Raw genomic sequence first — 27,590 nt, forward strand, 5'->3', positions numbered from 1 at the left:
ATGCGGGTGCCGCTGGCTCTCCTGGTGCTCCCGGCGCTGCTGGCACCCCGCCGGAGCGCGGCCTCCCGCGCGGAGCAGCAGCCCGCTGGTAACGGGCGGGGCCGGGATGGGGGGACGGGACGGGATGGGGGGACGGGACGGGGTGGTGGGACGGGGTGGCGTGGCGTGGCGTGGCGTGGCAAGGGCAGGCGGGCCGGCCGGCAGCACGGGCCCGGAGTCGTTCGTGACCGAGCGCCTCCGGGACCGCGGTGGGGCCCCCGCCCCCGCGTCCCTGCCGCCGCCCTCCGCGGGCGCGGGGAGGCGGAGGGGAAGCGGTGGGGCCCGCCTTGCCCCGGGAGAGCGAGCAGCCGGCGGCGGCGAGGGAGGGGAGTCCCGCGTTGTTCAGCTTCACCACCGCCGCGCCCCGGGGGCTGTGCCGTGTTGTCCCGCCCAGGCGACCGGGTACCGCTTGAGCTCTCTCTTGGGTGCGAGATCCCGCTTTGCCGTGGGAGTGATCTGGCGGCATGCAAATCATCTGTGGTAACGCAGCGCTTCCGTGCGTTTTGAAACCTGTCCCTTCTGCCTAGCTGTTGCGACAGGCCTGACCCCTGGCCTTACGCACCTGTAAGAAATGGTTGCAGTACGGTAAGGTGGCTGATACCCATCGCTGCTCCAGGTGTTCGTGCGTTTTGTCACGTAAAGCAAGAGTAGGGTGCACACAGAACCCGCCTACTCCACTGTGCTTTATAAATGTATGTGTCCAAAAAAGCGGAGGAACTGGGAATTTCACAGCAAAGATGGGCAGTCCGAGACCAGGGAGTCCAAACAAGGCATCGGGATCGTGGCCGTGACCACAGGTGTGGGGGCACGTTTCAGCCAAGCACTGATGGGGAGGAGGGGTGACCTGCCAGCAACGAACAGAGTTTTGTCTCTGTTTGGGCAGAGTTGTTGCAAGTAAATTATGAAAGAAATATTCAGTCTCATTTACAAGTTTCACTTCAAACTGGAGCAGCTCATTAAGGCCAGACGTTGCTGTCTAATAGGTCAGGTCAAAACAGAATATACATTTAACTTTTAACAATATTGAGAGCTGTGTACAGGGTGTTGCAAGTTACGCCCTTCGTGAAAGGGCTTGAAATAGGAAGCATGCCCACGCATTTGATAGATGCAGCAGTACTCTCCTGAGCTTTACCCACAAAGCAAGATCCACTTAACTAAAATGCTGCTTGCAGTTGGTCGCAGAAATGCTGATTATACCCCAGGCTCCTTGGATTCTGCAGATGCATAATGCAGATTCACTGGGACTTCATGCAGTTTAGATCCATGCCCAGGTGGAGTGACTGAACTCAGTTGCCCCTGGGGACAGGCCACACCGTATGGGACTTTGGAAGACTGTGTAGGTTCACCTGACGTGGACTAGGAGCAGTAAAAACGGTAGTCTGTCTGCTGACTTGTCGTGTGCTAGTTTACATATGAAGTATCCAGTTTGTTTGGCTTGGTGGATGACTGTTAACCAGTAAACCTTGCAGGGAAACTAATTTTTTTCACATTTTAGCAGTAAGGAGGCTTGATATGTTAAATACTGTCTTTCGAGATCTGACTTCACCTCTTTTAAGGGCATGCTTTTATTACTAATAGAATATGCTACTTTTACATTGCATTAAGCAATTTTAAGGTAAAGACACAATGCCAGTAAATCACTTCTTGTAAAACTAACCTGCCATAATCCAGCCTAGTCCAGCACAACAGTTACCTCGGTGTAAGACTACAGAACAATGCTGTGGTGTAGTTGATGCGGCAAGCTGCCTAAAGCAAAAAGCTCATTTTTCTGTGCGAGTGCAGCAAACCCTCAGATGAAAGGAGCGGAATATACTTCTCGGTTAGGTTTTGAAAACACAAGCAGAGTTTTCCTGGTGACTTGAACTCAGGTTGGCCACAGCCTCTGTAGCCATACCCTTCAGAGACTTTGTCAATTAAGCAAAACCTTAGGTTTTTAGTGAACAAAAACATGAAGGGAATTCTAATAGATGTTGTCATGTATTAGCTGAATGAAAATGCTGGTTATATCTGTAATGACGAACTAATACTATGTCCTTACTTCATTATTACATTGATGCAAGCAGACGTGCTGGCTTACAGTGGAAGGGTGAAAGTAGAAGGGGAATTCTGAAGCATGTTTATGATGCATTCCTTCACAATGATACAGTGACTTTTTTCTTAAGACTTAGCAGGGCTTTCAGTGTGCCGGTAGTGTAATACGTATCTCAAGGCTGAGTGTGTAATGAGGAAATGCCCACTCACCTTCATCTTCTCTTGTAGGACACAATTTTCCACAGAAAAGCCAGATAACCTAACAGCAGTTGTCTGAATAGCTGAATACCCCCTGCGTTTCCTACAGCTGGGTGCTTAACATGCCTGTGACTCATCAGTGGAGCTGGGCGCTTGTTGATGGGAACTCTTGGTCTGCATTTAAGGGTCCTGGAAGAGGAGGTCCCTGGTCAAGATTATAGTAGTAGGAGGAGGAGAAGATCTGGAGACTGTGATAGCAGTTCCGGTGCTTCTTGCACACTGAAAGCCAGATTTCCAAAGCGATGTGTGTACTTTGTTTTTGTGGCTGACTTCCTGTTCTGTGGTGGTCTTCAGTTGTTCTTTTATAGTTCAGATTATTAGCAGTCATAGCAGTTCTTCTGTCCAGCTGCAAACAAAAACAAATCAGATGATAGGAAGTGCTGTATTTAGATATCGCCTATTATAATGACTTCTCAGCTATAGCAAAAGGGAAGAATAGTCATAAAATGATAGAAGCTAAATATTGTTTTATCTGTTACAGCGGTTTTTAAATGTCCATCTTGTGCAACTTCCTGTGGTTTTTTTAAGATGGTGATCTAGGTCTGTCCTCTCTGTACAGCATACCACCTTGTGGAGGTTTTTATCATAAACAATGATTTAAAAGCTCTGTGGAACCTCTGAGCCCCGAGGAAATAAAAATCTGTTGTAAACAGAAGCTGTAAAATGCACTAAATACTGTGTGTAGTGTTTATTCCTGATTCCTGTGAAATCCTTAAAGTTCATTTCACTAAATATTTAGAAAATTAATAGCTTTAAATTTTACCCCTAGTCTTGGTACTCCCTTCATTTGTAAATTGAATGTGGTTTCCTTGTTGTATTTAAGATCTTTTGACGACTTCTGATAGAACCTTCTGCATAGAATTGCTCTCACATGCACTGATTTAAGCTTGTTTTGAATAACTTTATTAAGGAAGTACCATCAAGGTATAGGAGCGGCATTACAGGAGAAGTGTATGTGCTGGGTTTCTTTTGGAGGGATAAAGGAAAGCAGGTGAAGGCAACCACATTCAAACCTCTCCACATACGCTGTATGGCTGCTGCCACTTAGAAGAAGGCCGGGCAGGTAGCAGGAGCAAAATTCTTCAGCACTTTGCTGCTTGGTGTTTGCCGGTCTGTTGAGCTCCCCGCCAAAGCCAGCCTACAGGCAGTCTTCCCTCCAGCAGTCTGACAAGAACAGGAACTGAGCTGTTTATCTTTAGTGCCTGGCCTGCCAGAAGCGCAAGGTAGAGACGGATGCATGCTAACCCAGGTGTGCCGCCCTGAAGGGGAACGTGGCAGTGGACAGAGCCCCCTCTCTGACAGTCATTTCCCATTTGTCCCCATGGCACGTGCTTGGTGCTCTTGCAGCCTGTGCTAAGCACTGTCCTCTGCCTGCTGAAATTCTGTCCTGCAGTTCTGGGCAGTGCTCCTAGCTCTCTCCTAGCCCCCAGATGGCTGTGCTCTGCTTTAATACAGGCCAATTTTGTTTCATTCAGAACAGATTGAATTGAGGCTCTAAGTGATCAGTGAGGTCTGTTCTGTAAGAAAATACAGCTTTCAGAACCAGGAATTATTCTTACATGCTATTTTTCACCCTTAGCACAAACTTGCTACTCTGAATCCATTTTCCAGGGTATAGGCTGCCTTTATGTCACCTTTTGATTTTTTTCCATTGTGTATTGCTGCGGAGTCCTGCAGCATTCCTCGGGTAGTGCAGATTTATCTGATCCTGTTTCCCTTGTCTTCTCCTTCAGTGGTGGTGAAAGCTAAGGAGAATGACTTTTACACTTGTGAGGTCACCAAAGCTGCTACCCTTTCTGGGTGCAGTTAAAATGGATATATATGAGCTCAGATGGAGCACAGGGCTGGCATAAGGAAGGCACACCGCTTTCCCAGTCAGGGGCTGATTTGTTAGTATTGTATCTGGCTGTCTTTTAACAGGCTAAATGATGAGTTACCCACTTGGCGGGAATACACAGCAAAGTTCAAACTGTTGTCCCTCTTGGCCTCTTGAAAATGGGTTAAAACTGTTTTCCTATGAAGTATCACTTGGGGATTATAGGGATTTGTTTGTTTTTCACGGAAATCCAGAAAACGAGCCAGCTTTCAAAAGACGGTTTTACTTGTTTTTTCACAGTTTGTCTTCTTAAGCTTTCAATCTGTATTTCAGTGCCTAAGTGATGTTTAACAGGCACATGCAACTTGAATGAACTCTGATTCTTTAAGTCGCTGTCGTCTGAGATGGCTGTACCATAGAGTCTGCATTGTGGACTCATCAGGCCTTGTTCTGTTACATGCATTATTGCACTTCCAGTTAAATTCCGCTTCTGTGAACAGTGGTGATAAATGCCTCTGTGTATACAGTAATGTCTCGTGGCCTCTGCCAGAATAAGAGAAGGAACTTTGGTGTTGCACAAGATATAAACATCGGTTTAAAGGCTGTCTCATTTTTATGTCTCTGAAATGTCCAGTTCTCCAGTTCATTGATTTAATTTTTGCTGTTGGGCGATGCTTTGCTGAGGGTCAATGAACAGGTGGGACATCTACTTACATAAAAAAAAAAATGAAGTCCCTCTGTATGTGCTTTAAAAATAGATTTTTATTGACTAGATGGCTGCTTCAAACTTGTATTTCGGGAGTACTTTCCACAGGAGCATTTATATAGTGAACAAGATAGTCTAGTTTCAAGCTAGTATAGAAGTCTTTCTCAGTTTGCATGTGTCTGTCCCTGCTGAGATCTGTGAAGGATGTGCAGTGTGGTGTTTCTGACTTGGGGAAGTAAATGTACAAAACAAGACAAGTTAGCCTTGTCTTGTAGATAGAAGCAAGCATTTTCTGGTTTGATGGATGCTTTTGAAGCAGAACTGTATCATATACTGTGTGCACCTAGTGGGTTAATTCTATGAGTTATCTTCCTTAGTCTTAGAAGATGCAACTAGGTACACTTGTTCCTGTTACTTTGAGGAAAAAAAACACTTATTTCTCAGCAGCCTGAAACCAAGCAGCAGATATTTGCAGTAAAACAAAAGTCTTTCGGTGGTATTTGGTTTTTCATTTCCTCTCACATGTATTTCCTTCCTGTCCACTGTGCAAGTTTGCTGAAGATATTAAATGTCTCTGAAACTTAAATACATTAGTTAAGATAATTGCACATTAAGAAGATATTTGATTATATACACACACCACCATAGTCACACCTGCTGAAGTCTTTGCCACCGATATGGCAGCAATAGTTAGTCTGGATTGTTCGTATATGAACAAATAAATGTTCACATTTGTCCGAGTTATGTATGTTGGTTATAAACTGATGCAGGTGTGAGTTTGCTGACATAAACTCTGTGGTTGCATTCCCATGTCTGTTCTTTGCTAAATGCTCAACTTCTAGGTCACCCTCTGGTCATGCTTGTGTTTGCTCCTCCCTTACTCTTACCTTTGCTTTCCAACATTCCAGTTCCTTATCCTCAAAATCCTGGCATCCTGAGTTTCTTTTAGTACTCTTAAAAAAAAAAAAAAGTAAATCTGACTGGCCTGCCTTTGCCTTTTATTCCTTTATTCTCTGGATATAGAGCTGCTGTCTGAAGTTCCTCTTATGTTGTTCCACAATGCACATACACAAGTCAATTTCTGTATTTCTGTGAAAAAATTGTTCTGACATTTCTGTTGCCTTTCTGTCAGTCAGTATTGCTGCTTACAAGGCAAGGTGAACAGAGCTAACTGTGGATGAAAATCACTGCATTTGAACTGGAGACAAACTAGAACTTGCTGGGTGTCCTGTATCATGCATTGTGACATAAATTGCTGATCAATTTTCTTGTCACTTTTTCCACACTTAGTTTCTCACTGTTTGAATTTGCACCTTGAGTGTTGCTGCGTTTATATTAAACATAAAACTCCTGATTTATAATAAAAGATTAACATAGTGGTACTAGCCACTATCATCTTCCTCCAGTTGTGCCTGTTGAACAGCATAGAATAGGATGGAACGTTTAAAAAATTAATGCTTCATTATGGGTTAAGTAAAACAGTGTTCACATAAAGTATTAGGGCATTTTTAACTGGCAATATGCAGAAATAGCATCTATGAATATTAGATGTTAGCACTTTGAAAATCTGCAATGTTCTCTATGGTCTGTAGTCTAGATGGTAGAGTGAAATGAGGCTGGGGTGTCCCAAGGTTCCGTCTCTGCACTGGCTGGAGGAGAAACCATTAGAAGTCAGATAGCCTGAGTAAAGGGGCTGTGAGCTGAACAATGAAGACCATTTGATTGGTTGGGGAGGGGCATGCAGGGGAGATAACAAACGTAAAGAAAGGGACTTGAATTGTCTGACCAAGGCCTTAGAAGTAGACTTTCCATGGGTCATCACAAGCTAATCCATTTTCTGTGCCTGTTTTGAGATCCTTTGGTCTGAACTGTTGCAGTGCCAAGCACTCACTTCTGTATCTTAAGCTGCTGTCCCTTGCACTAAGTTTCTGTGTATTATTGCTAAATGACCTGAAGAGTAAGGTCCTTGGTCACACAAATTGGTTAGGCAAGGTTTGCAGGTAGAAAAAGCCTTCCATGAAAATAGCCAGTGTAATTAGGGAAAGGAGATGAGCTTTTGGCCTTTCTTTGGCTTTAAAGTAGAACCAGCAAACCTCAAAAGCTGAGAACAATTTACATTTGACTTTACTACATATCCATTAGACCACTCGAGAAACAAGATGGCTGGTGTCTGTCGAGAATAAGAGAAGTGGTAAAAGGAGTAATAAGGTGTCATCCCTTAGAAAAAGAGAGGGAGGTAGTTCTTGGCCTGTGAAACATGGAGAGGTTAATGAGGTGAGAAGAGGTGTGCTATGAACCTATTCTTTTACTGGCTTTTGTTTGTATGTAGAATTATGACTTTTAGCTTCTCACCTCATGCTGAAAGGTGTCCTTTAGGTCTGTCTTGAGGATATGGAATGAAAGATCAGGGAGGGAGAAGATGCTTGACTAACTTGATCACTGAAAGAAAAGTTGTTAAATGTGAAGATGAAAAGGATAAGCTGATGGTATGTGTAAACTCATTCCTGTAAGTGATCAAGGCCAACTTGTAGTGACATCAGAGATCTTGACATGTTGGTAGTGATGTTACTGGTGGCGGGGAAGGTGGTTTATATGGTGGTATAGTTTGTGAAGGAAGTTGTCTTTTCATGAGGAAGGCTTGTTTTCTGCTAGTTCCTTTGTTGTCTCAGAGCTGGAACATGTTAAAAATCATCTCTGGATGGAAGAGTGGAGAATTAGGTTGAGTAGTCTTTCATGGAGCTGTGGAGGAGTGACTTGGTAGATTCTTTTTAGTTCTAGTTGGTTGCTCAGCATTCACAAGTACTTCAGAGTATTACATTCCTGTGCCACTCCTCTCCCAATTTATACTTGTGCCCAGTGTTACTCCATCCCAGGTGCAGAATCTGGCATTTCAACTTGCTGAATTTCATCCCATTAATCATTGCCCAGTGCTCCAGTATATCTAGATCCCTCTGTAAGGTCTCTCGTCCCTTGTGAGAGTCAACAGCACCTCCCAGTTTGGTATCATCAGCAAACTTCCTAATGGTGCATTCAACTCCAGCATCCAGATCATTGGTAAGAATATTGAACAGGACTGGCCCTAGAATTGAGCCCTGGGGAACACCACTGGTGACTGGTCACCACCCAGATGTAGCCCCATTCACTACAACCCTTCGAGCCCTGCAGTTCAGCCAGCTTTTCACCCAGAGCACCGTGTACCTGCTCCTCTCACAGTTGGACTGTGTTAAACAGGACTTTCCCTTTGTGAACGCATGTTGACTGTACCTGATGATTGTATTGTTTTTTAAATGTCTTTCGATAGCACTCAGTATGATCTTCTCCATAATTTTTCCAGACTAAAGGTTTGTAGTTTCCTGGATCTTCCTTCATGTCCTTCTTGTAAATTGGAATAGTGTTGGCTAGCTTCCAGTCAGCAGGGACCTCCCCAGACCTTTGGTAGATGATCAAGAGGGATCCAGCTGTAACATCCGCTAGCTCCTTCAGTGCTCTGGGGTGAATTCCATTAGGCCTTGTGAACATCCCGTGGACTTGTGAACATTCAGCTGATACAGCTGGTCCCTTACAATTTTAGTGTCCACAAATGGAAAGTCACTGTTCCTGCACTCAGAGTCCTCTGACTCAGAGGACTGGGCAGCCAAAGGTCTACCAGTATTACTAAAGACCGAGGCAAAAAAAACCCCAACATTGAATGCCTTCACTTTTTTTCATCCCTGTTAGTCAGATGACCATCTTCAACAAGTATTGGTTCAATTTTTTCCTTAGACCTCCACTTGCATTAACGTACTTAAACATGCCCATGTTATCTGAAACAGCACTAGACAGTTTCAACTCCAGTTTAGATTTGGCTTTTTCTGTCTTCTCCCTGTGAACCATGACTCTGTAATCTTCCTGCAAAGCCTGACCTCGCTTCCAGAGATCATACAATTTCTTTTTCCTCCTGAGCTCCACAAGAAGTTCCCTGTTCAGCCAAGCTGGTCTTCTGCCCTGCTTGCTTGACTTATGACACCATGGGATTGCCTGCTCCCGTGCTTTTAAAAGGTGGCTCTTCAGAGCTGACCAGCACTCATGGATCCCTAAGCCCTCAAAAGCAGATTCCCAGGGCACTCTGCTAAATAGCTCCCTGAATAGCTTAAAGTTGGTTCTCTTGAAATCCAGGGTAACAACTCTGTGTACAAAATAAAACAAAAATGTGGGGATGGGAGGAAGAATGAGGAGGAGTAAGCCAACTGGTGTGTAACTGCATAACTAAAAGCTGGGTAGCTTCTGCTGGCAGTTCAAATATGTTCTGGGATTTCATTTGCCACTTTTCTGTTAAGCATAGTTTTATTTGTATAATCGTACACAAAAGTAAAATTTTGTAAGACTTACTACACTGTGTCTTAAAACTAAATGTTTGAAGTAACGTTTGTGTGCTTTGACACCTCTTCTGTCAACTTGTCACCTTTTTTTCCTTGTGGTTGAGAATGTGATGATTGTGTTCCTTTTTTCCAATAACTGAAATACCACTTTTGTACATATTAAAACATAACTAAACAGCAGCGTTTGCAGAGTGATGTGTGTTACGTGTATCAAATCTTCGTGGTTAATAGCATATCGCAGCCTCTGTGTATCACTTTCTGTAGAGTGTTATCTTTGTGGTCTTGTTCTCAAGATGTGAAAATTGTTTACTTTCCCTCAATATATCACAGAGTGAAGTTGGACAACTTGCTTTGTGAACAAGTAGCAGTCTAGAGCAGGTCAAATATGAGTTACCTGTCAACATTTCAAAAAAAGCTATATTAAATGAATATTAAGGATGCCAAACCAGACATTGAGAAGCTAAGAAGTAACAATTAAAATGGGTTGAGTGACCTTCTTTTTTTTTTTTCCCCTTCTGAAAGCCATGTGACAGCCTTCAGTAGTTACAGGATCATGTAACTTTCCTTCCCCTGCTGCTCCCTCGATATCCCTGTCACTGTTGGTGCTTAGAACAGGAGCTTGCTGTACAAGGAAAATATCAATGCTGCTTTTGATTTTTGTATTGCTTACTACGTTATCTCTGATGCTGTTCATTAAATGTACTTGAAATGTTTTCCTGTATATAGAACTACATTACAGCTTCAGTGTTCAAATTCCTTACAAATGTTAGTAGTTTATAATTATCATCACAGCTTTCCAAAAATACTGCTGGAGTGGTAAAAATGGCATTGTCAGAAATTCACATTGAATCCAGGCTTTGCCCAGCAGGCCTGTTGTCTTTTGGCATGACTGAGTCAGGAGGCAGTAGGATTCAGTAGGACCCTCCTGGAGCTCAGACCCTGATAGTGCAGCTTAGGTACCCTCTTTCCCTCCTGCCCCTGTCTTGCGTGCGCCCCACGCTGATTCAGTTTCTGAAGAGCAAGAGAAATCTACAGGAGCTGGGCTAATCTCCTCTAACTTCAGTAAATTCGTAGAATCATTTAGGTTGGAAAAGACCTTTAAGATCACCGAGTCTAACCGAAAACCCAACACTGCCAAGTACACCACTAAACCATGTCCCTAAGCACCACGTCTACACGTCTTTTAAATACCTTCAGGGATGGTGACTCCACCACTTCTCTGGGTAAGCATGCAGCATATTGCAGGGAAAGACAAGACGCTATCTGTCTTGCTGGTGTATCTGTATACTGCCAACATAGGGCTATAATTGTCACAGCTTATGAACCTGATATGGGTTATCTGATGGACTTGCTTTCAATTGGCATGGGTTATCTGAGGTTCTGGGTTGCAGTCAGGAAGAAAACTGTCTCTGTAGAGACAAGAATAATAAATCAGCTTGCAGGGCTCATCTGTGTTTGTACTAGTGACAAACTAGTCAATTTGGGGGGAAGTATTTCCAATTTTTATGCCTAATTTTTCCAGTCATTTCTAATGTGTTGCCTTTTCCAAATAATTTAGAAATATATTTGGCTGTTATTATGTTTGTCTAGGTCTGTTTATCAAAATGCAATTCTATTTCTTCTAGTGCCTTCACCAACGCAGATTGTAGTAACATCCGAAAATTTCAAAACTGTCGTGCATTGGCAGTACCCACCTATGTCTGAAACTCCTCATTTTATTGTGGAAATCAAACCTTACAAGTAAGTTCTTACTCTTTTGTCATTTCCTGTATCTGATATTCTCTAGAAGTGTATAAAAGCAATCAGTCCATGGTAAATTCTTTTGTTTCTGTGTCGTGAAGTCATGTAGGGTCAAGGCTGCCTAAGTGTAAATTAAGGCAAAATTTGTCAAGTAACAGGATGGTTGAGGTTGGCAGGGACCTCTGGAGGTCATCTAGTCCAACCTCCCTGCTCAAGCAGGATCACCTAGAGCCAGTTGCCCAGGACCATGTCCAGGTGGCTTTTGAGTATCTCCAGGAACGGAGATTCCACAACCTCCTTGGGCAACCTGTGCCAGTGCTCAGTCACCCTCACAGATGTTTTGTCGCAGGCAGTGTATTGTACAATATTGTGCAATTGAAATTCTGTTAACTATTACTTGATCTGTTTTACAGTTTAGGTTACTATAAGATCGTGTCAACTTGTGTGAACATTTCAGCTCATTTTTGTGACCTCTCAAGGGAAATACATGACCTTTTTGCCTCTCACTGGCTTCGAGTTAAAGCTGTTGTTGGGTCACAACAGTCTGAGTATGTTGAGACAAAGGAGTTTATTTTGCAAAGGCATGGTAAGTTCCATCATAAACTAAACCCTGTAATTTTTTCCCAAAATTTAAAAAGTTAGTAATTATCCTTTTCGCTGTGTTATTGTGTCTCATTTGGGAATATCATAAAGTCAGGAGTCCAGGATGAAATGAAGCATGATGGTTGTTCAGTAGGAACTTCTGAAGTTCTGCCTCTGTAGGGACTTGTTAGCCCTGGCACTGTGGTATCTGAATGTTTTTTCAAAACTTCTGAAGGCAAGAAAGTGATGCTGATGGTACACTCTCTGCATCCTTCCCATATTCTTGCCTGGTGTCCCAGACACCAATTTAGGGTAAGAAACTGCCACTGGAAGCTATGTGCCTTCAGGCATCATTGAAGTAGTATTCAGGTGGTTGGTGATGCCTTGCTTGACACTATAATCCCATGTGCTGACAAGTTTAAGTGCCTAGATAGTATCCAGAAGCTATGGGACTCCACTGTAGCTGGACAACCGACAGTGACTCATTATTCATGTAAATCCTTTGGGCTGCTTCAGGAGAAATCGGTGTTTTTCACATCAATATTGTAAAAGTAAATTGTGTGTCTAGACTCCAGGTCAACCTGTCCAAAACAGTGGGGCAGGCTTCAGCGTTGCATGGGCAGTGCAAAGCAGACACAAGAGAGTGAGGAAAGACTGAGAGACTTCCTCTCGTACTTGCTCCATTCTCAATGTATTCAGGCAGGACGTTGCCCATGAGATTCTCCCTGACTTGGACTGTACTATAGAGCTGGATTTCTGCATTGCTGGAGCTGAAGAACTGGAGTCCCTCTTTGTTTTCCACTGTGATTCCCTTCCCACCCAATAATCCCATGACTTGGAATCAGTGGCTGATTTCTTGTATTTGACGAAAGGGACAGAATTTGTGGTAATAATGCTTAGTCTGACAGTTTGCAGAAAATTGATAGCCATGTATGGAGGAGAGAGGCAAAATCGTTTTCCCACTGAAGAAGAAACTCATCTGTTCAGTCAGATCGTTAGACACCAGAAATTCACATAGGCCATTGCCATGGGAAATCAGGCTTCCTAAGTACTGTTGCTCAAGATGAGATTTGTTTAGATTTTCAGATAGCCTTTGTTTCAATACAGTATTGTTTTTAGCTGAGCATGATTTATGGTGGGATCTAGTCAGCAGTATTTTGTGTTCTGTTCTCATTCACATATATATGTTTAATTGCCTCGTTATTTTTTCAGTTGTCAGTGAGCTGAATTTTTATGGCTTTATGTGTATAGGAAAGTTGGATTGTTTAACAGTGAAATTCTGCACGGACAATCTCCTTTTCCATTTTAGAGGTAGATTCATGAATGTATCCAAAGGCCTCTGTTACTTCTAAGTGTCACAGCTGTGCGATATTAACAACATTGAAATAAATATGTAATTCTTCTCAAATCTCTGATTAATTTTGGAAAGCTAACTATAAATAGCATGTTTAAAAGCTTTGGCCTAATAGCAAAAGTGCAATGTGTTGCAGGAAAATTAGGACCACCAAAACTGAATCTCTCAAAGCATGATGATAAAATCGTGGTTGATATTTACCATCCTGCATTCCCATCTGTGGAAATTCTTCCTTGGATCGGAGACATATATTCAGAGCTCATGTACTTGGTGACTTTTTGGGATAGTAAAAATCAGGTAAGTTCCAAAATGAAACTTTAAATTAAAAATACTGGTTTACCTTAAACGCATGAACAATGAGTTCACTCCTGTGACACAAAGAGCCAACAGATATCAAGAAGACTGTTGAACGTAACAGGACTATGGAAGCCGTAAAATGTCAAGTGCATCACAGTGAGATATGTGAGTGGAAGGTCTGGATTTTAGTTGTCCAAATGGACATCTTATAACAAAAATGAGATTATTGCATTAGCTGTACACAAGATAGAGTTACTTGATCCCATGCTATTGTGTCTGAATATGTGCTAAAACATTGGTAACTTTACTCGTGCCCTTTTCACTTGTCTAGATAGACCTTTCATTTAAGAAGATTACCTTTCAAGATATTGATACCACTTTATTTAGCAATCATGGAGGGTGAACTTGAGGAAAATGATAGTAGGTATGTTTATTTGCAGTTACCTTTTCATATGCATCCAGGTACAAGTTTTATAAGTGAATTAAGGATGTGAATCTAGACTATGAACAGCGCAAATCTTAGCTGAAAGCACCGTAGTCTGATCAAATGCAACATCTTAAGGTAGTTCATAAGCTGATAGCCGAAGCTCACACACTTTTGCAAGGCATATAGATGATGCAGGAGATGCATCTAAAATTGTTTCAACATTTTTTGAAGTGTTGGAAGGTACTGTAACATTTATATCGTTGTATTGAGTCAAATGATATAATGTGACTTTCATTTTTTGCAGAGTAAAGAAGAGTTCGCTGAAGAAAACTGTACACTGTATAAATGTAGCCTCAACATCCCAATTCCTGCTGAAGGTTCCATTTACTGTGTTTCAGCAAAAGGAAGTTTATATAGTGATCTGATAATTGGCACCCCATCAGAAGAAAGCTGCATTCATGTTCCTCTCAAGCAGACATTGAGTAAGGGGATTCTAAAACTTTAGTAAGAACATACTGAGTCTGACCAGAGATCTGTTCTAGCTAAGTATTTGAGCTCTGATATAACCATGGGATGACTTGGATACCTATGGGAGAATATGAAGAAAGGGAAAGCATGGTCATTCTTTTCCAAATGCTCTTTCCCAGTTCTAAAGACCTTTAAAGATCATGTATTATTTTCAAGTAACCCTGACTTTTTTCTGCGTGCTTTTCCTGCTTCATTGGTATTACAAAGCCTGTTTCTGTTGTACGTGATCATTGGTGTAATTAACAAATGACAAATGGATCATTCACACAGTTGTATGGTTTTCAGAAGCATTGTCTTTCTCTTCTAACAAATGGCTTTTTGCTCAGTCTCATCACCGAGGAAAATGTGTATAGACTTTCTTGAGTTTGAAGCAACTATAAACTTGTGGTCATAAAATGGAGGTATTGACATCTTTCTTAATTAAAGAGAAAAAAGGCAGCTTGTGGCCCAACTTTATATCTCTGATAACCTCTTACAAACTTTACTGTTACTTCATTATGGCCCAAAACTTCACTAGAGAAGAGATGAAATTGATAGAAGCAGTTGTGTTCTTTCTTTTATGCACAACAGCAGCAGTATGATGAGGGGGAGGACATTAAGGAGAGTCAGACTAGTGGAATCTTACTAGCAATAGTTAACAATTCTGTGTTTTGGAAGATTTCACATTTTTAATTTTATTGTACACAGACTATGTGTAATTATTATGTCAATTAATACGCTATCACATGGAAAAACATACAAGTCTGTTCATCCCCATCTGTCATCTCTAAGGCGCAAAACATCAGTTACGAAATTCCTTTACCTCTATAAAAACATGATGGTGTTTATATAAATTGAAAAATCTTCTGTTGTTCTAATTGTTATTTATTTGATATAATGCTTTATAAATTAAGTTTTCTTGAGTGAAAAATGGTGATAAAGTGACAAATTCACACATTACAGTTAAGCATTCTGAGCTATTACAGTTTCTGAAGTTATTCTAAATGATACAGCAGTGGTTTATTTTTCCAAGCTTCCTAACAGATTTTGCTCTAACTTCTTAGGCACACAAGATATCATCATTCTGTGTGTTGTTATTCTGAGTGTGAGTCTAATTTTGACAGTATGTTGTGGCTGCAAGAAATTAAGGAAGAACAACATAAAGCTGCCTAAGTCTTTGGTAAGTTCAGACTTCTTACCTGCATAAGATTTTTAATATCCAGCTAGGTAACTTTTATAACTGTAACATCTTTATGCCTGTCTCTTTTTTTTTTTTTTTTTTTTTTTTTTTTACCATGGTCTCATAGATGTTTAGTATTTATACCAGTCTAATATTCTGACAGCCTCTGCAACCAGATACCTTGTATTTGTTTTAGGGCTAGACTTCAGTCTCTTTCTAACTGAAGTAGCAGCAGTTGGTATAGTTCGAGAACTTAGTTCTTAAAAACTCGATGTGTGTGCAGGTTTGTATTCAGTCTAGTAGGAGAGACGCAGAACCACAGAAGTGCGGAGGTTAGAAGAGACTTTTTGAGATTGTCTAGCCCAACCCTTTTGCTCAAGCAGGGTCAGTGAGTGCAGGTTGCCCAGGACTTCGTCCAGTCCAGTTGGATTTTGAATACCTGCAAGGAAGGAGACTCCACGACTGCTCTGGGCAACCTATTTCAGAGTCTAACCACCCTCACAGTAAAAATTGTTTTCTTACATTCAGATAAAATGCCATGTGTTTCAGTTTGTGCCCATTTCCTCTTGTCCTGTCACTAGACGCCTGTGAGGTTCCTTCATTACATGGTAATATTGTGATACTGCTAAGTGCTACAATGTTCTTAGTGATGTGCAGAGTAAGGGGAAGGGGGGAGTGATAGTGCTGTAGGAAGAGGGAAGAACAACTGGGTGAAATCTGTTCTGACACTGAGCAGTCACCGGGAAGAGAGGTCAGCAGCTGCTCTACCTTAAAAGCTCCCTGTAGCCATCCTTAGGAAATGGAGTGAATGTTCCTTAGAGCAGCAGCACTCCTGGCTTTCACATCAGGCAAGAGTGGAGTATCTGACAAGTACTGTTGCAATGTCCTCGTAGTGTCTCCTTAGTCACAGCAGCTGAACAATTAGCAGCAGTTGAAACAGCTTTCAAGAACTGCCATGTGAGGCAGTAGTAAATGGTAATCATATCAAGAGTGTGTCTTAGCAGATGCAGGAAGTCTCATAAGACTTCTAGAGAGAAGAGGCAATGATCTTCAAGTCCATATTCTTCAACTTCAAGACCCTTTAAAGCGACTCCTTCATAGTTCAGGAGTAGCTCAATGCCCCCTGGAGCCTGCTTTCTTTGGAATAGAATATTAGGAGGTGAGATTGCTCTGACTAAATGGAGACATACAAGCCAGTGATGCTAGCTAGATCCTTTTGTAGTAAGCAGTAATCTAGTCCATCAACTTGTGTGGCACAAGATGATTCATCTCATTCTGAAATACTATGCACTTCTGGTCAGACACAACACTCTAAAATGCCTATTTCTTTCCATGGACAGTGACGGAGCCATGAGGCTAGTTCAGAGATAGCCATTCACAGTGTAGACTTTAAAAAAATCAGATGAGAGAAACCTGTCTGACAGAATCTGCAGCTAGACCCCAATATGAAAACACACAGGCCTGTAAAAAAAGTGAGACACTGGAGAGTGTTTTTTCATCTTCACACCAGTATGTAACTGTCTGAATACATAACACTATGTCCTGCATACAGAGCAGTTTTTGTGAAGACCATTCATTATAGCAAAAGACAGCTCATCCAGAATGACAGTGCTGTGGTCAATGGATCCATAGTTATTCTGGCTTCCCAGTACCACCATGGTATCGCATCCAAGGGATTAGGAAAAAGAATATCGCACAAACAGAATGTGTGCTTCTTAACTCCTGTGAGCTTCCTGATGTATGCTCCAAGTTCACACTTCAGCTCACCTTGTAGAAACTGATTTGTGTGCTGATAGTCTCAATTTACTGGGCTATATGTTATCTTGTGATTCCTAGGTTCCAGCATACCACAGTCTAGTTCACATTCCACATCATGCTTTGTTGCTAAGGAGCTGAATGAAACCTATAACTATTTATAAAGATTGTTACCGGGGTGGTCAAGCACTGAGACAAGTTCCCCAGGGAAGTGGTCATGGCTCCGAGCCTGTCAATGTTCAAGAAGCATTTGGACCATGCTCTTAGATGTATGGTTTAACTTCTGGTTGCTCTGAGTGGAGTCAGAAGTTGGACTCTATAACCCTCATGGGTCTCTTCCAACTCAGGATATTCTGTGATTCTGTCAATTTCCATTGAAGTCTTTAGTCACAAATACAAATTGCAGAGCTCATAAGGATAGTTTCAATACAGGTGATATGAATAATGTGGGAATGTAAAATGAATAATTAATAACTTACGGATAATTATTGGTTATTTTTATAATTAAACATTTAAAGTAATGAATAAATAATGTAAATAATTAATATGAATAGTGAGTTTAATGATATAGAGTTATCTCTGTAGACTTCTTAGAGCTGAGAGCCTCTCACTGACCTTTGAATGTATACTAGACATTTCTTTCTGTACAGGTTATGACCATTGTGCTTTACCTGAGCTTGTCTGAAAATGAAACATCTAGGGAGTTTTTCCGTCTGTTAAAAGGCTAGGCAAGGTGTCCTACCTTAGGACTGCTGCCTTCCAGTGATCTGCTTCCTGGTGGCTTTAAGTAGATGCTAAAACATCATTTGAGTGACTTTCAGTAAGTTGGAATTCTCCAACAGAAGGAAAAATAAGAAGGAGTAACCATCAAGCAGGTGCCTTTGCTGAGTGTCTTATATACCCAAAGAAAAGAAAAAAAAAAAAAAAATCTGTTGCCATTTAGATTTCAAGAACTTTTATATTGTCTTTTCAGTGCTGTTTGCGACTCCCAAGAATAACATGTCAGTCGTGTACAGGTCCTACTTCCACAGTGCAACTGTCTTTCAGTATGGGTGTTGAATGATTACCTTCATTAGAGAAAATGTTCGTTTAAATGTTTTAAATATCCTTATTCATAGTAGGATCCTACCAGGTATATGCATCTAGTGAAATGGGACAGATTCCTTTACGAGACTTCATCATGTTGGTCTTCCACTGGATCACAAGAATCTGATGTTTCAGCAGTCCAGCTGTAGATAGAGCTGTTCATTTTCTTTCATTTATCTCACAAAAAGTATTTCAAGAGGCCATTCATTTATCTCACAAAAAGTATTTCAAAAGGCCATATCCTTTCACCCACCATTTTCATTCATTCCAATTTGTCCTGTGTGTCATCTGTCCTGTACTATTGGAAGATTTGCGATAAGGGTTTATCCACTTTAAAAGGAGCCTGGCCTTAATTTACTGATAAGCTGTGGGCATCTCCCTTTGCTTTAACTTCACTGTCTTGTTCTTTTTTCAGTGCCTCCTATCTTTAAATGGTGGCAAATGTTTTAGTGGGTAGAAAACACCCACTCTGTAAGAGAGACTCATTGGAAAGCATCAGTTTCCATTTTTTAGCTCATACTTGAGGCAACTTTTCTGCTATGTGCTGGTGCTTTTTTCTGACCCTGACAGGAATGACAAGGCTGTGTTCTCTCACTGTACTTGCATAACACTTACAGATGTTCAGGAAACACTTAAGAATTTTCTTTGTGACTCTGGCTTTTTTGGTTATACAACATATTTTTTTATTTGGAGAAATTGTAATTGTTACTGTAAATTTTGACTCATATTTGCCACAAATAGTTGTCTTCTTACGAGAGAGAAGCTGCTTCTTTAGTTTTTGTGAAGATTTTATTTTTCCTGTGAGCGTCTATAGGGCAGTAACATAGTCTCCTATTTATACATTTACCTAGCATTAATTTGTTGTGGAAACATGCAAAGGCCGTGCAGATTTTGTCAAGGTCCTAATAAGATTTGAAATGGATTTCTCAAACTCTCCTTCAGAAAGTGCGCACCCGAAAATTACTGGGAATTCGTAGGCAGGCAAGCCCTTAGAAAAGAAAGTTAAGAAAGAAACTGTTGATTACCTTAACTGTTACGGATCCTTTGGGATGTGTTATTTATATGTATCCTTGACCCTGGCTTCCACTGGTGTATCTCCCTAGTCTGTTGAGACAGTGAAAGACCTGAAAGCTCAGGTGCTGTCATTGGAGACAGGAAGATATCTGAGCACCTTCATGTGCCAGGAAATACTGCTGACATCCAGCTTAAGCTCAATGGCTGTCAGTTTGCTAGTATTAGATAATGTACACGAAAGAAAAATATTAACTTACCTACGGTAAATACTTTTCTTCAAATAACAACCATATCTTAATTACCTTTGTTACTTGAGATGCTTTGAAAAGCATTCCAGTTAGTGTAGTGAGCTGCGATTCTTCCCTTTGAAGCTAGAAATAACTACATGAATTGCTAATAGTCACTGAGTCATGACGACAAGACATTTAAAGAACCTTTGGTACCAGGAAACCCACAAGAGTTTTTTTTCTTCTGATGGCTTCCTTCTTTCATGGATGGGAATCGGAGTTTCTTGGTAGCATCTTGCTTTGGTCAAAAACTCACCAAGAGAAAAACGGGTTTCCTTTTTGAGAACAAAAGTCTTTGTAGTTGTATAGGTTGTATACATATAGTTGTATACATATATTTTATCCTTAGGGTCTCTCTAAGCATTGCCAGCTGGCACTGTGGAATGCAGAACCTGTATAGAGTACAAGGCGTTCCCTTAACACATTTTAGGATTATGATTTTTAGAGCCATGCAAGAATCCTAAAAGGACAGAAACAAAACTCACTGGTTTTTGGTTTTAACTTTAGTATAGAATGTACTGGTATGGGGAGAGATGGGAAGTTGTAAATGCAGCTTTTAGCCATAGCTTCTATAGCATTTTGTTTTAATTCACATTCCTCAAGTATTCTAGCTTATACAGCGAATTATCTTCTGTTGTCACTTACTGTGTGACTATTGGAGTCAGATTTTTGCTACCTCCAGAAAAACTACAGATGCTGATCCCTTCAAGGTCAGTGTTGGTATAGCATAAGTAGCCAATATTTTTTTCATGTATCTCTATAAGCAGATTTTCAAAAGCTACATTAATCTTACCACCTGTTCATAACGTTTTCAGTATCTACGCATTATTGATTGTATTCTGGTTTCTGCAACTATCTTTTAAGCATCTGCTTCTTATGGACGGGTGGTTTTCATACATACTCATGGAAATTACTCTGAATGTTCTTTATATGGTATTCTGACTGTTTCCGCATAACAGAAAATGAACATCCAGAGAGAATGATGACTGAATGGCAGCTAGGTTGTAGTGTGGTATATTCTCAGTGTCAGGAGACACCTTAATGCTCTTTACTGGTTTTCCAGTTGCAGTCCTTGATTCCCAAGGGGATCACCTCACTTTAGTGGCGCTAACACAGCTGTTTGTAAAACTCACTTAAATTACAAATAACTGCTCTCCAGGGAGTGTTTGTTTGCTTTGTGGTGGTGTTTATTGGTTGGTTTGGCTTTTTAAACTCCAATAGTTTCGTTGATTCAGCATAAACCACAGTACCATCAACAGATATCAGGGCAACTGTGGGGAAAGGTATGGGGTTGAAGTGAGAGATTAAGGCAAGTTCTAATGAAGTCAGCACACTGAAGGTATGAATACAAAGATACAGCCTCACAACCTTCTGATCAAGGAAGATTCTTGAAAAGCACAGTCAGATTTGATCATCTGTTTTTGATGGCGCACTCAGTTCTTGCACTAATACAGACTGGGAGGTTCTTTTTGCTTATCTGTAGCTTTTCTTAAACAACGTTATTTTTCTCCTCCTACCTACATCCCTTTCTTCCAAATTTGCCTCAACCGGTATTTTCAGTCGGATTATTTTTTTACAAAGTATCTCAAAAAAAAAAAAAACCAGTGATTGTGTACATTTTATTAAGAAATTAGCTTATCTATAGTATTTGATACTGTGTTACACATGTAGTGAATTATGAACTTTGGAAACGGACACTATTAATTGAATAACCCTTTCTCCCTATGCCTTCTGTTAGCTTTAGGGAACACCATCATACAGCTGAAAATTTACCCTACTTTGTTTTTCATATGTGTTCTTGAATACACCTTTAAAAAAACCCAAACTGCCAGAAGAATCTAAACAGCCTGAAGGCATGTCATAATCATTTAAAACAAGCTGGAGCTTGGCCACTGAAGGAATTAATGTTTTTCCTGTGGAGGGGTTTCAAAGTGAAACATTCTCTACAACTACCTGAAAGGAGGTTGCAGAGAGGTGGGTGTTGGCCTCTTCTCCCAAGTGACAAGTGACAGGACAAGAGGAAATGGCCACAAGTTGCACCAGAGAAGGTTTAGATTTGATATTAGGAAAAACTTCTTCACTGAAAGGGTTGTCAGACACTGGAACGGGCTGCCCAGGGAGGTGGTTGAGTCACCATCCCTGAGGGTATTTAAAAGATGATGAGGCACTTAGGGACATGGTTTAGTGGTGGACTTAGCAGGGTTAGGTTTACAGTTGGACTTGATGACTTAAAGGTCTTTTTCAACCTAAACGATTCTGTGATTCTATGATTAAAGTTTTTGTCGCAGCATTGAGGGAGTGCTTAGTGACAGAGGAAAAATATCTATGCTGAAGTCTTCCTAGTTATGACTACTGGGTATGCATAAAGGTTCTCATGTCATTTTAAAGATCCCTTTCCAAAGTTCCCTTTCCTCCCAGTTGAGACAGTTGCCACAAAATATTACAGTCATCGCGAGTTACACTCATTAGCTATGGAGTATAAAGGTTTCCCCAGCTAGTTGAAGAGTATTACAGCTTTTTCTTCCTTTGCTGGTTTCCTCTAAATTGCAAACTTCAAATCACTTAAAATACAGTGGGTGACATGAAATGGATTTCGTCTTTGCAAATGTGTTTACACATAGAATGTGTTTTTGAGAGCTTGCATAAAAGTGTTAATGAAACAGTTGAAGTCATAGATACAGGCTAATGACCTTGCCAGATTCTAATTTTGCTAATTTCTGTTGGGATTGGTTGTAATGGCATTAGATTTGTATTACGAACTTGTATCTTTTTTTTAACATCTAAACTTTGACAGAAGATAAAGTAAATAAATTAGTAGATTATGTGGAACTAAAAGTGATTTTTATTTCTTTTTTTTTTTTTTTCCATTTAAGGTCAGTGTGATAAGAAACCTGAATGCAGACGGCATTCTAGAGTCAAAATCGGAGGCAAAATACATATCTGTAATAAGTGTCATGCCAGGCCAGTCAGCATTGCCAGGGAATGATGAAGTAACCTCGCTGGAGGTAGAGCCAAAAGAAGAAACTGTTAGTCATGAGAATTCCAGTGAAGGAGTATCTTCTGTTCCTCCCGCAGAGGCACCAGCCGAAGCAGAAGAGGTGTCTGTGAAGGAAGGCACAGAGGAGGTATCTTCTGATGATGAACAGAATTGCAAAGTAAAAGAGAGTTACTTCATTTCTGACAGTAGCCAAATGGATATGTGCAGTAACTCTTCAGGTCCAGAGGTGTCTGCTACAGAAATACAACAAACAGTCATACCAAGCAGCTGTCTCAAGTTTTCTGGCTATGACAAGCCTCATGTGCCATTAGATATGTTGATAGATGTTGGTGAAGAACAGCCTGTGATTGCTTACAGGCCAACTGACTAACCGGGACAACTGAGGTATTTAACCAGAACTCAGGAAGAACAGCATTACTATGGGAAGTCTGGGTTATATTATGAACATGTACAAGTTGTACTTGCTCTGATCCAACCAGAGTGGCCAGTACACAACTTAGTACAATGGATCCTGAAACGGGGCTGAAAGTAGTGCCTGAGAACAGCATAAAAAGTGGGGGAAAATTTTCATAATAAACACTTTTAGAAATGTTTGTGTATATGACATAACTCACTGTTTCCTATTTGAAATAGCGCTCTGGATTTTTAACAGTACTCTATGGAGAACAGACTTCATGAAGGAGTATAAAACAGCAGCTGTATCATTATTCCCTTCTGTTTCAAATCCTTTTCAAAATTAATTCGATTAACATAATGCTTAAGAAGTCCTTCACTTGGTTACGATAGAGATGTGCAAGAAATATTTGAGAGTTTTTGCCTTTATTGGAGGTATTCTCTTGCTTGTCTTTCTTGAAGAGTATTTTTTGTATTAAACAAAATGCTACTATTTCTTTTAAGTAAGAGTATGTCTATAACCTTTTCCTGTATATCTTAAGAATTTGATTCTGTGGGGAAGAACCAGTTATTTATAGTCTTTTCTGGAACTAGAACTATGTACTTGCTGGACCATTACTTTGTACGTTTCAGTGAGTAAATGATAGACTTTTTCCTTAGTAACATAAGTCCTGTGACTAAAAAAACTATTTTTAAAAGTGCTGTTATTTGTGTTTAGCTGCATCCATTTGGATCACCTAGACATGATGTGTAACCATGTCATATTCTGGATAACTCCTGTATTAGCATGCTGGCTGATCGTTATTGGGAAAAAAAGGTGTAATGGGTGGTTGCACAAATTCTTTAGAAAATGTTTTTAAAATTCAAAAGCCTGCTTTCCTCCAGAGCATTTTTATCCTAATTCTTAGAACAATATGATTTTTTAATAGAAATCAACAGGACTTCTTCCAAACATGTTTTCTAGCAGGTTGAAAATGGCTCAGGAACTACAGCAAATTACGTCCCTCTAAAAATACATCTCAGGACAACAGAAGAGTAGTGTAGTAAGTTGTAGTTTGTAAGTTATTGTTGTCTGACAGCTCTCTGAATTTTTTAGCATGAGATTGTAGTTTTGAAAACTGAAGGATGAGGATTTTATTTTTATATTTAAAAACTTTTTCGTCTAATGCCTGCAAACCAGTTATTTCACTGTAGACAAGATTTGATGGGTATTTTCTGTTCATCGGAAATGTTTACAGTAGTTCTTAATGAAGCTTAGTTCAGAAAAAAGAATTTTACAGACACAAGGTGGTGCATTTATACAAAATCATGTCTTTGTTTTAAAAGATATTTTTGGTAGGATTATCAGAAATGTTTGCATTTTATAGCAGGTGGTTTTAAAGCAAAGCCAATACCATAGTACTTCTGTCCTTATGTTTCTCAGTAGCGTGAGTATTGCTAAGATAAAGTTAGTTTATACAGCAATTTCTGGACTGCTTCCATTCCTGCAGATACCAGACATTAACCACAGTGTTACATACTAAATTCCCAAAGATTTAAAGACAATAGCCATTTTTCCCTTTTCTACTCGTGGGAAGATAACAGATCTGTTAGCAGAGTTTTGATAATTTTAGGAAAAGCCAAATCAAACAGCTGAGTTTTGTAGTTATGGTGTAATGGAAAGCCCAACTAGAAAGATTTCAGTATGTGTTAGCTGGCTTTGATTTGTTTCTGCATTATGTTCAAATGTAGTGAGACCCCCTAGTAACTTTTTCAATGTCGTGTTCTGGGTTGAGTTTGTAGAAGGCGATGAAGGTGACTTATTGCTTAGGATCCACTAGTGTGTAGACATCTCCATTGCAGAAGTGCAGAAAGTAACTCTCTTGGTGTTACAAGAAGGCTTTGAAAATCAGAATTAACTTGCACTTGAAACTTAAACTAAACTGACTTTTCAGTTAATAATACGGTTCACCACTGAAGTGTGCTTTTAGCAGTCTGTCTACTAAGGAGATGAGCAGCTGTGTCTTGTGCAGAGCTTGAAGTTGATGTCATTTCTTTAAGGTTTTGTGGGTTTGTTGATAAATATGAACTGCAATAAATACTTTGAGACTTTATAAATGTCAAGTAAATGTTTAAGTTAAACTTGGCTCAGAAGGGAGAAATAGGGCATTAGAAACTGTGAGGTTAGTTTGGTTTTTGGTAAGAAGTTTCTGATCAGACAATTTGCTGAGTAACTATCTTTGCTACTGCTCAGAGTACTTCATCTTCTTGCAATTGGTAGTTTGTTTTCCTTCTGTCAGTTTTGTCCCAAAAAAATCTTGCTGTTCCCCAAGAAAATCAGGAATTAGCCATAGTAGTAATTCCATTTGCTATATCTGCCTCGAAGCTATTCTGTCAGAAGTATGTAATTTCTTGGAAATGTTAGATTTACATTCTTAACAGTGCGTGTTGAAACTGTGGTGGTGTTAGGAAAATTATTAACTAAGACTCAGCCTCTAAAATTTGCATAAACATAAGAGATCATTAAGTGTTTTCTGTTCTGGAAGGTTTTCCTTTCTGCCACACTGGAAGAGGAATGATATTTTTTGCCTGTGTGAGGGCAGACAGATGCATTTTAAAACATAGTGACTGTCTCGGATTCTTTTCCCCCTGTGATACTACTACACTGTCCTGAATCTTTCAAGTCACGTGGAGTCCTGTGTGAGTAAAAGGAACCAGCCGAGTGCTAGGATATAATTAAGGACAAGGATGTTAAGACTGATCAAAAAATTACACAGAAATATATCATGAGCATTTGGGAAAAATTTGGTATGGCAGGTAGTTACATATAATGGAAAGGCACTGTTATTCTGTAAGCTGAAAATTAAGCACAGGAGTGTGAGTGCTTTGTGCTATACAACATACATATATATATATATGCACACAACTGACCTCTTCTTGTAACTATCACAAGGTTAAATGTATTTTTTAATGAAAATTTCTGAACTGTAATTACAAAAGCCACTGAATTATCACACTCCCTGCAGGTATGTCATCTGTGTGCTGTGTACTTAACAAGTAGCTAATAATACCACGACGATAGTTCAGATATTTAAATTGCTGAGGCCAACTTGCAGGTTTTAAAGTGTGAAGTAAAGAAGTTTAAGGGTGTGCAAAGCCCCAGATTCTTTTATTAGCTGTGACTAGCTGAAAACATGAGGCCACAGTGAGACAAGAATGTGTTCCCTGCGTCAATAAACTATTTCCCTGTCTTGTTTCCAGCAGCTGCTAGTAGTGGTATTAAGGAAGAGCCTAAAAACAGGGCAAGTGCATGATGGTATTTCTGCTAGGGTACAGTCCAAGAGCCTGCAGTGGTGAGGACTTCCTGGGACAGGGAACATGGAAATGCCTTACCAGTTACAGCTAGTTAGCCTTGCCTTTGCAGTTCTGCAGTACCAAGTATCTGAGCCATGTGGTTTGGAAGCTGTCAGGTGGTATTTATCTATGCATTTTCACTTAACTACTAAATGAGTTTAATAAACTAATATTCTTGTGATGAAGTAGTTTGCTTAAGCTTCTGGATATTCATGCATAGCACCTTGACACAGGATACCAGTGCCTAACACTTACACGTTCAAAATAATTTAATAGTCATGCTTTTTACAGACATGCCAGCTATCCAGTAAGACACACATAAAAGGTTTCACCTCTTCAAGCTGTTTCAGGTGATTTTTACTCTTGTCATGGCTGCTCAGTATTCCTCCCTTCCTGTCTCCTAAAGATGAGTTGGGAGATGATGGAGTATAAGACTCCAAAACATATATCCCGTGTAAGAGAAATTGCATCACAAAACTTTGGCCTAATACCTGGCAACATTTCTAAGAACTTCTTTAGTTCTCGGTTTTGTGTGGGCATTGTAACTTTCTATTATCAGATCTGCAATTAACAAGGAACTATTGTGGTAATACTGCATGCTGGCACAAGAAGCATCAAGTGTTCTACTTTTATGCTTTTTCCACATAAATCAATAATGTAGTTTTAAAAAAATCTACTGATAACTGTAGAAACAAGACATCTTGTAGTGTCCCAGTTGCTTAGATCAGACATACAAATATGCATGTACTCCACTAGTTAAGATTGCAGGAATAGAAACTTGCATGAGAAGAGCTGTTTTTCTCAAGGCTAGAAATAACCAGTTGCTCTGAAGTGGTGCCATGTAAGCAGTTTAGTATTAATAAATAGGAGCTATTGTACTTGGTTCAAATTAATAGTTTCAGCATGTCTTAAACCTGAAACAACAAACCAAACACAAAGCACCTTGCATCTTATGAAATAAGTGACCTGCATAGATTTCTTTAGTGTGGTTTTTAAAAAATCAGTGCTTTAACTATGAAACCATATTTATTAATGCACTTTCTATATTCTCTAAATGGATGCAATCACTGGGCTAGGTAGGACCTCCAGGGTCTATGGTTCATTCTTCTCCCCAGAACTGCATCATTCCTCCTGTGCGTTTGTCTGAAGACTCCACAAACACATCAGCCAATTTATTCTAGGAGTTCTTTACCCCTAAAAAGTATTTTCTAATGTTTAATGCAAGTCTTCCTGACTTGGGAAACTTAATTATCCACAGTGGGCCTGCTGAACGTACTTTGGTTCTTGTCTGAAATTTGTAACTAAACTACTTGTAAATAGTGTAATTTTTAAATGTCTTTACATCGAATTAAAAAAAAATCTCGTTTTTTCCTTACTGTTAGCTTTTGTATTGAAGAATAAATCTGCTTTTTGAAGCTTGCTGAGTTCA

The 27,590-nt window shown here is 40.1% G+C and overlaps 1 protein-coding gene across 1 annotated transcript; it reads left to right on the forward strand.

The window, feature by feature from the left end:
• IFNGR1 (interferon gamma receptor 1) lies at positions 1 to 27,590 on the forward strand. The gene is made up of 7 exons (XM_059831398.1): positions 1 to 88; positions 10,834 to 10,948; positions 11,362 to 11,534; positions 13,021 to 13,181; positions 13,913 to 14,090; positions 15,180 to 15,295; positions 22,311 to 27,590. Exons 1-7 carry the CDS (start codon positions 1 to 3, stop codon positions 22,803 to 22,805), a joined length of 1,326 nt encoding a protein of 441 aa, XP_059687381.1. The 3' UTR covers positions 22,806 to 27,590.

Source organism: Gavia stellata, chromosome 2 (genome assembly GCF_030936135.1).
Source record: "Gavia stellata isolate bGavSte3 chromosome 2, bGavSte3.hap2, whole genome shotgun sequence".
Taxonomy (NCBI): Eukaryota; Metazoa; Chordata; class Aves; order Gaviiformes; family Gaviidae; genus Gavia; species Gavia stellata.